The sequence below is a fragment of the Camelina sativa genome, chromosome 15 (genome assembly GCF_000633955.1).
Source record: "Camelina sativa cultivar DH55 chromosome 15, Cs, whole genome shotgun sequence".
Lineage (NCBI taxonomy): Eukaryota > Viridiplantae > Streptophyta > Magnoliopsida > Brassicales > Brassicaceae > Camelina > Camelina sativa.
This window is the reverse complement of record NC_025699.1, coordinates 3,797,443-3,809,724: the sequence shown is the minus strand read 5'-3', so window position 1 is coordinate 3,809,724 and position 12,282 is coordinate 3,797,443. Positions and strand designations below refer to the sequence as shown.

Sequence of the window (12,282 nt, the reverse complement as noted above, 5' to 3'; positions counted from 1 at the left end):
ATTGGATATAAATTATCAGACAGTCTACTACATAACCTTGGAAGCGTTGATGCAAAGAAAACCCTAAATATAGAAGTTTACAATATAAATCTTGATCAAAATATGCAAAAGAAAAAGAAACCTTAAGTTGAGAATGTTAACGAGGCACTTTCCAATTCTTCTTGGACTTGATCGTAGCTTATACTCTAGTATATGTAGTATATGTTTAACTTAAATTATATTCTCGATTCAATTAGATTGATTGATTCAACTATGTAGACTAATTAATGGATCCAAATTCCAAATGCATGTGAAAAGCAAGTAGTAAACTTAACTTAAAAGGCAATTCTTGAAGAGTTCATATACAATTTAGCAACTAACAATAACTTGTTAACTTAGCACTTTATTGGTTTGGGTTGTTAGATAAGAAACCATTGTTTTCAAATTTCCTTGTGTAGAAAGTTTAAGACGTATATAGTTTCGACTTCTTCTTACAGCAAAAATATATCAACACTACACTTTCATAGATCAAGAAAAAGAAAACATGAATTTCCATATGGATAATGATATCATCAATCATATAGCGTAAATTGGATTAACCTCGGATTCAGTCTCTGACGGATTCGCATGATGCCACGAACTCGTGCTATTTCTAGCAAATTTCTTCTTCTCCTTCTTCCTTACTTTCCTCGTCCTCTTCGATTTCACAACATAATATGTCATTATACTCAAAATGCCGGTCATCGTCACAGTTCCTATGACCGTTACCACAACTGCCGCATATCTGTTTCTCCGACCAACAACAATGTACGATGAGGATATGAATGCCACACTGGTGCAGACAGAGGCAAGCCACATCAGCTTATTGATTACTTCCACCACACGTCTCTCCGTCTTAGTCTCTCCTCTTACAAGCGTGATTTGCACGACAACTACTGCTAAGGAAGTAAAGAGCGCGATCGCGTTGAATATAAAGAATACCTTGAAGGATGTTGCATGTACCATCACGGCCACTCCGTGCTCGTCGTCACCTCCCGGAACCGTGAAAATGGCGGCAAATGCAACCGTGGCGAAGAGAACAGCCACAACGGTCACTGAGTTTGTCGCATTGTTGATTCCAGCTCTGTGAAGTTTCCTTAGCTCCTTGGCAATCCCGTCGACGTTTTTGTTGGTTTTTCGGGTTTGTTCGAGCTGCGTGTGGACGTCTTTCTTGATCTCGGTCACTGTTTTCCGCAGCTCGTCTCTTGGCTGGTTTAATTCGTTGGCTTTGAGGGCACCGCAACGCGATAATATGTCTTTGATCTCTGCGGATTCCTCTGAATGAGTGAGTCCTTCAGCTATGTCGTAAGCTGTTTTATGGTCTCGTGTTAGCGCATTCACGTTTGTATCCGGAAGTTGTAACAGCTCACTAATAATCTGCAAAATTAAAAATAAAGAATTCAAGATTCAACAATCAAGAATCAAGAATTCAAGAATCAAGAATCAGTCATATTTACCTCTGCTCTTTTCTTCCGTGTAGCGATATGCAACACGGTGTTACCAAATTTATCAGGAAGCATGACGATAGCCGGATCAGCTCGAAGGAGCAACCTCACGACTTCTGAGCTAACACCTTTCACAGCCATATGCAAAGACGTCTGACCTTTCTTGTCTGTTCTTCTTGCTAATTGCGGATCTCTATCGAGCAACGTTCTTACAATATCTACATGACCTTGACGCGCAGCAAGGTGAAGCGCGTTTTTCCCATTCGATCTAGAGATCTCGAGCAAGCTTGAGTCTTTAGCAAGCAATTCGTTAACAACTTCAGAATGCCCTCTTGTTGCAGCTGACACAAGTGGGGTTGCGTTTGATTGAGCTACTGTTTTACTCAACTGAGGTTCATGCTCAAGCAATAACTTGACAATAGCTGCATTAAAAGAAGCTCCCGCGCAGTTAGAAAAAGAAAGATGCAAATCTTTTTAGCTTTCATTCAAAATGGTAGACTTACCTTGATGGCCTTGGCTACAAGCAATGTGTAAAGCATCGAATCCAGAAAGATTCTTCTGCATAAGAGACTCTTTAGTCGTATAACGAAGCAACTCGTTGACAACATCAATGTTTCCTTTCTCTGCTGCTGTAAAAAGCGGTGTCTCTCCCAACTCATTCACCTCGTTTACCACTGCTGTCATTATTTGAGAGACCTCGTCATCGAAATCAGCTCCGGTAATGGTACCAGTAATCTGAGAATCAATGTCACTAAGAATCTGCTTAACAGAAGCAAGATCTCCTCGTTGAGCAGCTAGGTGAAGCTCGGTGTCGTTGTGGCGGCCGGTGACCTGTTTAACGTACTTCTTCTTCCCCGTTGGATCAAACCGTTTCCCGGAATTAGAAAGTCCCAAGGACTTGCTAGAATTGGACACCATCAAAGCCTTGCCCGAATTAGACAGAACCAGAGTCTTCCTTGGTGTTGGAGTTGGCGAGAGGTCCGCTAAAGTGCTTCCAGCAGGACTCGCCGGTTCCGTCGCCAAAATCTTCTCCACATCCTGTTCCAGCTCTTTCTCTGCGTGATTCAGATTGATTACACAATGTTTGTTTGTTCAACACGCAAATGACAAACCCATTAGAAGAAATACAAAAATCAGCCTTAAGATCCCTTTTAAAGACCTAACCCTAATATTGCGATTAGAGTCAGAAAACTAAAAAACAAGGAGAAGGAGAAATCGTTATGTACCTTCTTCGATTTTGGATCCCATTGTGAGAGAGAGAGATATGAAAAAACAGAGAAGGCTTTTTTTGTTCTTTCAAAGCGGGATCATGATGGACCGATGATTCTCCGATTGGAGAAAGATGATGAATAAGGCCGTCGAAGACGTCGGCCACCGTTAACGGTCACACTGTGCACGGGCAAGGCAAGGGTTTGCGATCTGAGAATCGTAGGAGAGAAGCAAAGCAGCTTAATTACCCTTTTTTTGGGTGTAATTTGGGTTGTCTTTTCTTCTTCTTCAGTTAGGGATTTGCCACATCAGCAACAATTTCATGCGAGCCGTTCCAATTTAAAAAAATTCACAATACGGTTTAATGAAATAGTAGTACTTATTGGAATGGTTTACTTAAACAATTGATGGGCTTCGTTTCTTGGTTTGTCAACAAATATGTGTGTTGTTCGCCTGTTTGGGATTCACTAAGCATATCTTATCACTTTTTTAGGTTTTTTTTTTCTCTAAAAATGTGTATTGGCCTGTTTTTTTTTTTTTTATTACGCAGTATTGGCCTGTTTAGTCTTCACAGTTTTGAAAATTTGATGAACGTTTGAAATTTATTTCTAAATCATTTTTGAACGTTTTTAAAACAATATTGTAATATTTACTGGTCTTTATTTTTAATTTTTAAAACAGATAAAAACAGTAGATTTAAATATACATATCTGTTGGTTGGTGTTGGGTTTTGCAAATTAGAGGCTCAAAAGAAAAGCCCGCTAAGAAGTAAAAGTTAACCCAGTAAATAGACTTGATGCAAACCCAGGAAGAGAGCTCGATTAAGTGGTGAAGTCAATCCAAAGATGAGGTCGGGAGGTCGTGGTCAAGATCACAGACGAGATTAGAGGAAGAGATCAAGGAGGAGTTGGGTTCGGTTTGAACTTAAATATTAAAAGTTTGTAAACGGAAGACACATGTAATTTTCAACAAATACAACAAAAAAAATCAATACAAAATTTAGTTCGTTTGTTCTTTATTCTTCTTATTGATTTATACCGATAAGTATATCGAAAGTCTTGCTCATATCTTATTCCTTACTCAAAATATCAACACTATCGTCCGAAAATATCTACTAAATTTAAAGTTGTCTGATCAAAAAATCTAATTTTCCAACCTTATATTTATTTTTTTTTAAAAGAAAAAAGCTACTGTCGGCACAGAAGAGAGAGAAACAAAAAAAAGGACAAAACAGTTCCTCCAACAAAGCTAAGCTATACCATCAATGGTTCAGTTTCAGTTGAAACAAAAGGAGGAGCAATTTAATTCTATCCCAAAAATACAAAACTGAAACTGTCCCAAATTAAATTCAACACTTAAATTATAAATAGAGAGAGATATGGGAAACTTACACGGCCTTCACAGATCCCATCACGCCGGCGAAACCCCCAACACCCCTTTCCCACCACCATATAATACAGCCGCTTCAGCTCCAACTCCAGCTCCACCACCGAATCACCACATGACGGTGGGACCTTATTGCCACGTAGACTCCAGCCTCCGCTCTCTCGCCGGAAAAGCCGAGGGTTTCGGCTGCGCCGCCATTGGTGGTCTTAATGGTCCGATTTGCCACGTCACTTCTTTAGCTGGTATATATTCAGTAGCCCCCCCCTCCCTTCATCCCATTTATATAATCTAGGATTCCTCTGTTTCGTGGATTCATATGATCTAGGTGCTTTCTAAATTTGGTATAGTCTAGGTGAGGGTAGAGAAGTAATTAGTTTTGGATTCAGACCGCATGAAAACTTAAGATATCTGTTTGGTTCTGAGATCCACAATATTATTGGACACCTAATGTTAAATATTTCAGATAAAACGAATCATGTATGTGTGTGTTTTTGTAGACGAGGGTCCAGGATCGTTACGAGAGGCTTGCAAGAGACCAGAACCGTTATGGATTGTGTTTGATGTGTCTGGAACGATAAATCTTTCTTCGTTTGTGAGCGTATCATCGCACAAAACGGTGGACGGAAGAGGCCAAAGAGTGAAGATTACGGGAAAAGGGTTAAGGCTAAGTCAGTGTGAAAACGTTATAATCTGCAATCTTGAATTTGAAGGCGGTGTAGGTCCAGACGCAGACGCTATTCAGATCAAACCAAAATCACACAACATTTGGATTGATCGTTGTAGTCTCAAGAATTACTATGATGGTTTGATTGATATCACACGAGAAAGCACCGACATTACCGTCTCAAGGTTATTTTGGAAACCAATCATTTGATAGATACGTAGTATTATATATGTCACTAGCTATTGTGTTAAGTGTTTAAAAAAAAAAAAAAAATCAGATGCCATTTTATGAACCACGACAAGACGATATTGATTGGAGCGGACACAAGTCACGTGACGGACCGATGCATAAGAGTTACCATACATCACTGTTTCTTTGACGGTACACGTCAGCGACACCCTCGCGTTCGCTTTGCAAGAGTCCATCTCTTCAACAACTACACTCGTCACTGGTCCATTTACGCCGTTGGGGCCGGTGTCGAATCTCAGGTCCGTAACCTATAGACTAAATGAACATAAATATTTACGATTATTCATGCCATCATCTCATGATCATAGCTCATACAATTTTGTTTTGATATATAGATATATTCTCAGTGCAACATATATGAAGCTAGTGAGAAGAAGACTGTCTTTAAGTACATCACTGAGAAGGTGATGATCTAGTTTTGTATTCTTTCTTTAGGATCTTATATTACACTTTCTTCTTTTTTTTGGTATAATGTTATAATCAAGGTTATGTTTTTTTTTTTTTGGTTTGTTGATTAGGCTGCGGATAAAGAGAAGCCTGGAGCTGGCTTCGTAAGATCGGAAGGGGATTTATTGTTGAACGGAGCCAAGTCTTGTCTTAGCCAGGACGGTGGACATCGCCACGTGTTCTCTCCGACTCAACACTATTCTGAATGGACCGTCGAATCTCCTAGCGAAAAACTCAAGAACTATCTGAAACATTCGACCGGCTGGCAGAACCTTCCTCTCCCACTGGACTAAACTCTCTTGACCACCTAGCAAAATAAATTACTATTGGCAAACAGGATTCTTCTACGATCGTATACGAGGCAGTGTAACAAAATTGAGCTTAGACAAACAAAATTATATAATCTAATTCGATACGATTGTCTACTTTTTCCAATTCAAAGTTGGCATTTTATAGTTTCCAACTAATATGAAAAAGATTGTGTATATTTTGAGCTTGCGTGTGTATGTTTGGATTATCTTAATAAGATGAATAACACAGTAGTGGTTCACAGCCCCTCTAAAGAAGATTTGAATCTTTCATCCTAGTTTAATTTCGCTTGGGAGGAATGTTTTACGCCCATACAAATTTTATCAAAGCCAAGACGAAGTCAAACCCAAAATTTTATAAAAAGAAGAATACCACATAAATTAATTGATGTAACAAAATGAATGTTGTTTTTATGCAAACTTTAAGGTTTTGAGTATTTAATACTCACTCCGTTTTTTATTAGTTGTGGTTTAAGGTTCTTTCACACAAATTAATAAAACCATTAATTTTATTGTTTTATCTATTTTTAATATATTTTCTAATCTTTTTATTGGTCAAAACATTAAAACAATTGGATAAAATTGAAATATTAACCAAATATTTCCATTGAAAATCTAAAACGACAAGTAATACACAAAATTTTAAGTCTAAAATGACAACTAATAAAAAACGGAGAGAGTATTTGTCAATTGTCATCAGTCTACAACATGTGTGGCTGTTCGGCTCTGTCAAGTCGTCCTTACGTTGATTGCAGTGGCGGACCTAGAAAATTTATTCGCTGGGGGCAAATATATAACAAAAATTTAAATATTAATATCTTAAATAACAAATAAAATTGTCATATGAAAACTCTCAAATATCTTATAAAACTACCCTACGTTCATTCAACATCTGAAACCTTTCTATCACTTTTTCATTTGTGACAGAATCAAGTAACTCTTTTTCAATATAGCAAACAAGACAATCACTTAGAAACTGGTCTCCAATTCTATTGCGTGTAGTCGTCTTCACCAATTTCATTGCCGAAAAACATCTCTCAACACTTGCTGTTGCAACTGGTAAAGTTAAGACCAACTTCAAAAGCCTGTAAACCAAAGGATGTGCAAGATGCTTTTGGGTTTTTACCATTAAACAAGAAAGATCTCCAAGACTTTTCAAGTTTTTAAATCTTTCATCTCTGCGTACATTGTCAATGTAGATATCAAGATGCTGCTCAAGACACAAAGTCTCCCCATAACTAAAGTCATCTGGATAAAACTTAACCAACTTCACCAACTTTTCCTTGTCAAACTCGCAAAATGAATCAAGAGGACTTAAAGAAGCCATACATATAAGTAGATCAGTGTTTACCTCCGTAAAACGATCATTGAACTCCTGAAGCTGTAAGTCTAGAATAGTGTAGAAGCAGTTAACCTTATAATGATGCAAGTTGGTTATATTGGTTTTCCTTCTTGGTTTCCTTGGATCAACAAAGACGTCTTCCATGACAAGCATTTCAGCATTATGTTTCTCGCAAAAAGATGAAACTTTATTCATAAGTGAATCCCATCCATTATCCCTAAGCTTTTGCAATTCTCCCTTAGTAGATTCCACCAATGACATGGCATTCAAAATATCTTGATCTTTCCTTTGCAAAGCCATTGACAAATTCTCAGTTAATCCCAAAATAAGTAGCATTAGTTGCATGTAGAACACACAATCAAAAGTGTGAAAGTACTTGAGAAGACCATAGGCTTGACGTTTTTTGGAGTCTTCAACGCCTTCATTTTGGATATACTCAAGAACCTCAATGATAGTAGAAAACAACTCAACTAATCGTTCCAATGTTTTCTGATGAGAACCCCATCGAGTATTTCCAGGTCTTTGAAGCGAAATTTCTTGATTCAATCATGTACCAGTGTTAATCTCACCTCTACTAATTCCTTCCTGCACTTTTCTTCGATAATTTTCTCGAATCATATCTTGCCTTTTGCAAGAAGCTCCAACTACATTCAATAATGTAGAAATCATATCAAAAAAATCACCAACCTCAAAGTGTTTTTTAGCGATAGCAACCACCACCAACTGGAGTTGATGAGCAAAGCAATGAACATAATAAGCAGCATTATTTTCTCTAACAACCAATGCTCTCAAGCCATTAAATTCCCCCTTCATGTTGCTTGCTCCATCATAGCCTTGCCCTCGCAGCCTTTTCAGGCTCAACCCGTATTTAGCAAACAAATTATCAATAGCAGACTTCAAAGATGCAGATGACGTTTCTTTTACATGAACAACTCCAATAAACCTTTCTTTCACTGCTCCGCTCTTATCAACAAATCGGAATACAACAGCCATTTGTTCTTTGTGAGATATATCTGCAGACTCATCAACTAACAGACCAAACACACCATAATCAATTTCTTCAATAATTGACTTCACTACTTCTTCTGCAAAACAATTCACGATCTCTTTCTGAATCTTTGGAGAAATCATCTGGTTATTTTTTGGAGCATTATTCAAAATAACCTTACTTATAGCATCATTTTGTTCTCCTGTGTATTTCACGAGTTGCAAGAAATTTCCTCTATTGGCAGATTCTTCTGACTCATCGTGACCACGAAAAGACAATCCTTGTCGCAACAAATATCTGGAAACATCAATTGAAGCATTTAAACGAATGCGATACTCCTTCTTCACCAAATCGTCTTGCTTAAACAAGGCATGCACAATAGACTGACCTTGCTTCATCAAGTTATCACACTTTTCAGCAGCACAACAATGAGAACTGTTGGATGATTTACCCATATGAGTGTCTAACCTGTCAGGCTTATTCCAAGTACAAAACCCTTCTTTCACAAACGCATCATTCCCACCTTTCTTTCGTACATCATCTTTAAATAAGTAGCAACACAAACAAAAAGCTCTCTCTGTTGATACACTATACTCTAGCCAAGTACCATACTTCTCAAACCAAGCTGGATTAAATCGCCTCATTGCATTACTCATCTTTGTTTTTTTAAAAGGATGATCATAAGGTTGACATGGACCTCTAACAAGATATCTGCGTCTTATCTCGTCTCTTTCATTCGGATGATAACTCATTATCTCTTTCCTCTCAGCAGGATCCCATGGCAAATCATCGACATTGGTGTTGGACGTTGAACCAGAAATTGGTTTGAAAAATCGTTTCATATTGGCTTGCATATTGGTAATTTATCTATAAAACAAAAATATTTCACTAGTTAAAAAATTAGAAAAAAAATATAATAATTTATCACAGCAGTCAACAGTCATCACAAGAATTCAGTAAAATAAATTACTTAAAGAATACATTAAACTATCTCTCAAAAATGATGAATTTTATATTCATTGAATTATGAAAAAAAATTCCATAAAAGCATAATCATCAGTGTTTGCCAAAAAAAAAAAAAAAAAAGCATAACCATCGATTAAACATATATCTGCCAATAAAAAACAGTAATTCAAATACACTTATAATGTTTCATCGTTCTGAAATAATATAAACCAAACAATAAAAGTGTCGAACTGTTGATAAACAGTTATAAAGGAGCAAAGAAAAAATAATTTACCAGTTTTCTGTTTTTTCCTCTACAAAACGCTAGGACGTGAAAAAGAGACGACAAAAAATTAGTTTAGGGTTTTAATTTGTAAAGCTAATTAGTTTTAGTTTACAAATTAGACTTTTATTTATTTTAAAATATTAATAATGTGGGCTTTTGGCCTTCTAAAAGGTTTAAACAAAAGATGGTTGGACCATTGAAACAAAAGTTAATTTTGCATAGAATGGAGGCAGTTTTTTTGTTTTTGGTGGTGGCAATTATTTACATTTATAAAAAAACCAATAAAAACTCATATATTTTTTTTTTTTACTGGTGGCAGCTGCCACCACCTTGGTTGCCGTAGGTCCGCCCCTGTTGATTGGTTCTACAAAAGAGATGTGTGGTATTCAGGTCTCTACAAATCGTGTTATCTGACTTGACTTAGCTTCTTGGATTATTAGCTACCTAACGGTCCTCACCCACCAAAAAGGACGAAAGTTTCTATATATGATGGTGAACTGAATAAATTCACATCAAAAAGAAAATGATCGCGAATTCATTATCGCATTTAGTTTTGACATGACAATTTAATGGTACTAGTCACAATATATATACCTAGCTCATACCGTGTTACTTGCAAGTTGTAACGCGTTACAGCTTAAATCACATTAATTAAGTTACATAGAATAATATTAGGAACAAAAATGATGAAAACATTATTTTTTCCCCCATTCAAAATCTTCTGCATGACAAAGATCGAGTAGTAGTAGCAGTTCTAACAACACATAAATCTTCAGTACAAACATATCGATTATCCGAAATACCCTTCCCGGTAAAGAGCTCCGACAAGCGGTTCTCCATATCTTCAGGGGTATATCGGATATTCCACCCACCTTCTTTTCCTCTCAACATAACGGCGTTTCTATGCGCGTTGTAAAAATCGCGGTATATCGGCAATAACTTTCTCCTGATCGAAATTCTCATCTCGTCCAACAGTTTCGGATCCGGTATGACGCATTCGCTTTGTGCCTCGCATGTCTTCTCAAAGCTCCCGTTGAACTTTTCGGATTGCATCTTCGCTTCCTCTTGCGACATCCCAACTGCCTCGCAAGTACTAATCGTCGGACACATCGACACTAGTGGATCCCACGCTAGCCGCTCGTAGCTTCTAGCGAACTGCTTAACTTTTTCAAAATGTGTCGTGATCCAGTCGTCACCAAGGAGCTGCTTCAGGTTCGTGGAGCGAGCACGTGAGACTACGTGTTGGAGATTGTTGGTTAAGAACATATATTGCATGGAGAATTCCTTATACATCTCAGCTTTGCCGTCGATTTTGCAAAGGAGGACGAGAATGAGCCACGCGAATCTTACTTTTAGTTCCGACGTTGGAGAACCGTCGGATTCCGTGACGTTGAAGTAAGATTTTGGAAGCAATGATTTATCAGGAGATGATGATGGTGATCCGTTGAGTATATCCATGAGAGAGCTACTGTATTCCGAGAGTCGAGAGATGTGATCCATGACGGAGATAGTCATTGGATGAACTCCTCCACCAGGAACCATCGTCTTCGACGTGTCTTTACGTATCTCAGATTCAAACTCAGCCAGATTCGAAAGAATCGACTCACTAAGACGTGTAAGAGAGATGTGAGCTTGAGTTCGAACAGCTAACATTGATGGAAACGAGAAGATAGCTTCGACGGCAAGCAAGTTCTCTGTGATCATGCAATACATATCTAGCAACGGAAAAATTTTCTCCATTTGTGGGTTTTTCTTGTCTCTTACGGTAACGGTTTCAGGGAACCCAAACAGAAGCAGAGCTCCTTCCTTAGAGATGTCTCTAAAACATGACTCTCTAAGAGAAGCAGAGGATTCAAAAACTTCATCGCATAGAGTCTTTTCGCTAATGAAGAGAGTCTTCATCGAGACCTTAACTGCCTCAATCCATCTCTTCGTCTTCAACTCAACAACCTCATATGGCATCTTCTTCGCCTTGGACGAGCTTATTTTCTCAACTCCTAGACGGTAAATGGATTCATCAACTATGGATTTTCTAATGGATTTATAAGTATTAGCACACTCTTTAGCGTAACCCGCAGAGATCATGCACTCTGCAATGGACTTGAGCTCTTTCCTAGAGTTCTTTGAAACCTCCTCAACTTCCATGATCGAATCTCCAACAGAACGATACTCGTGCCAAGAATCTTCATCGTTTGATACGACAGAGGTAGGTGATCTAGTGGAGACGGATTCAGGATCCAAATGCGCACGATTCATTGATAGAATTTGGAGAAACTCTTTTTGAAGCCGTTTCATAGCGATTTGCATTAGTCTTTGAGCTCTAAGAAGATTATCTGAACTCGGATCTTCTCTAATCAATAAGTCCATCGCGTTCTGTAGTTCCTTGACGCGTCTCACGAACTTCTTAGCCTCACGCTTGCTTTCGCAAAACAGAGAATAAAAATTGTTAGAAGAAACATACTCGGTGTTCCATTTCTCGATGATCTCGGCAGCGTTATCGATAGTTTTGTCGATCCCTGACAAATCGTAACTATTGCTTGGTCTTGAGAAAGAAGGCCTCTTCCTCGAAGAAGTAATCTTAGAGAAGAAACTAAAACCGCTCTTGCTTCTCATCTTTGATCCTAATGTGTCGTTGCTATAATTTTGAAGGATGAAAAAAATAATGGTTTTCAAAAGAGACTTTTACAATAACATAATATTGAAAAAAACGCCTCGCCTCCGATGTGGATTCAAGAACTAGCGGTGAAAGGGTTCCCTTTTGAAGAACCTACCACTTAATCCAAACGCAGAGGAGGCGTCGTTAGAAACAGAAACCAGTCAGATAATTATGTCTGTAATTACGCAACAATAGTTATCGATTCAGGTCGTTTATCGTTGTGGTCAGAAAACAACGTCAGAGAAATATGAGGAAGAATGTGCCGTTGGCCTTTGACTCATCCTTTCCTTACACGTGTCTTCGGTCATGGATGGATCAGAGATTGATCTAACTTGCAAA

The 12,282-nt window shown here is 38.0% G+C and overlaps 5 protein-coding genes across 5 annotated transcripts; 1 reads left to right on the top strand and 4 right to left on the bottom strand.

Annotated features, from left to right (window-relative positions):
- LOC104745125 (ankyrin repeat-containing protein ITN1-like) lies at positions 535-2,711 on the bottom strand. The gene is made up of 4 exons (XM_010466299.2): positions 2,690-2,711; positions 1,967-2,518; positions 1,476-1,885; positions 535-1,395 (listed from the first exon to the last, which is right to left on the bottom strand). Exons 1-4 carry the CDS (start codon positions 2,709-2,711, stop codon positions 556-558), a joined length of 1,824 nt encoding a protein of 607 aa, XP_010464601.1. The 3' UTR covers positions 535-555.
- Positions 3,866-5,974, top strand: LOC104745124 (probable pectate lyase 4). The gene is made up of 5 exons (XM_010466298.2): positions 3,866-4,300; positions 4,556-4,907; positions 5,000-5,210; positions 5,307-5,375; positions 5,490-5,974. The coding sequence occupies exons 1-5, from the start codon at positions 4,051-4,053 to the stop codon at positions 5,709-5,711; spliced, it is 1,104 nt and encodes a 367-aa protein (XP_010464600.1). The 5' UTR covers positions 3,866-4,050; the 3' UTR covers positions 5,712-5,974.
- LOC104748085 lies at positions 6,589-7,368 on the bottom strand. The gene has a single exon (XM_010469778.2). It carries the CDS (start codon positions 7,366-7,368, stop codon positions 6,589-6,591), a length of 780 nt encoding a protein of 259 aa, XP_010468080.1.
- LOC104748084 (zinc finger MYM-type protein 1-like) lies at positions 6,658-8,910 on the bottom strand. The gene has a single exon (XM_010469777.2). The coding sequence runs from the start codon at positions 8,908-8,910 to the stop codon at positions 7,615-7,617; it is 1,296 nt and encodes a 431-aa protein (XP_010468079.1). The 3' UTR covers positions 6,658-7,614.
- On the bottom strand, positions 9,858-12,204 carry LOC104745123 (exocyst complex component EXO70B1-like). The gene has a single exon (XM_010466297.1). It carries the CDS (start codon positions 11,898-11,900, stop codon positions 9,999-10,001), a length of 1,902 nt encoding a protein of 633 aa, XP_010464599.1. The 5' UTR covers positions 11,901-12,204; the 3' UTR covers positions 9,858-9,998.

Coding starts and splice junctions, on each gene's coding strand:
- LOC104748084 (XM_010469777.2), bottom strand. CDS start 8,910: ATGCAAGCCAATATGAAACGATTTTTCAAACCAATTTCTGGTTCAACG.
- LOC104748085 (XM_010469778.2), bottom strand. CDS start 7,368: ATGGCTTTGCAAAGGAAAGATCAAGATATTTTGAATGCCATGTCATTG.
- LOC104745123 (XM_010466297.1), bottom strand. CDS start 11,900: ATGAGAAGCAAGAGCGGTTTTAGTTTCTTCTCTAAGATTACTTCTTCG.
- LOC104745125 (XM_010466299.2), bottom strand. CDS start 2,711: ATGGGATCCAAAATCGAAGAAG. Junction 1,886..1,966: donor TTGTAGCCAAGGCCATCAAG/GTAAGTCTACCA, acceptor CTTTTAATGCAG/CTATTGTCAAGTTATTGCTT. Junction 1,396..1,475: donor CACGGAAGAAAAGAGCAGAG/GTAAATATGACT, acceptor TTAATTTTGCAG/ATTATTAGTGAGCTGTTACA.
- LOC104745124 (XM_010466298.2), top strand. CDS start 4,051: ATGGGAAACTTACACGGCCTTCACAGATCCCATCACGCCGGCGAAACC. Junction 4,908..4,999: donor ACCGACATTACCGTCTCAAG/GTTATTTTGGAA, acceptor AAAAAAAATCAG/ATGCCATTTTATGAACCACG. Junction 5,211..5,306: donor GGGCCGGTGTCGAATCTCAG/GTCCGTAACCTA, acceptor TTTGATATATAG/ATATATTCTCAGTGCAACAT.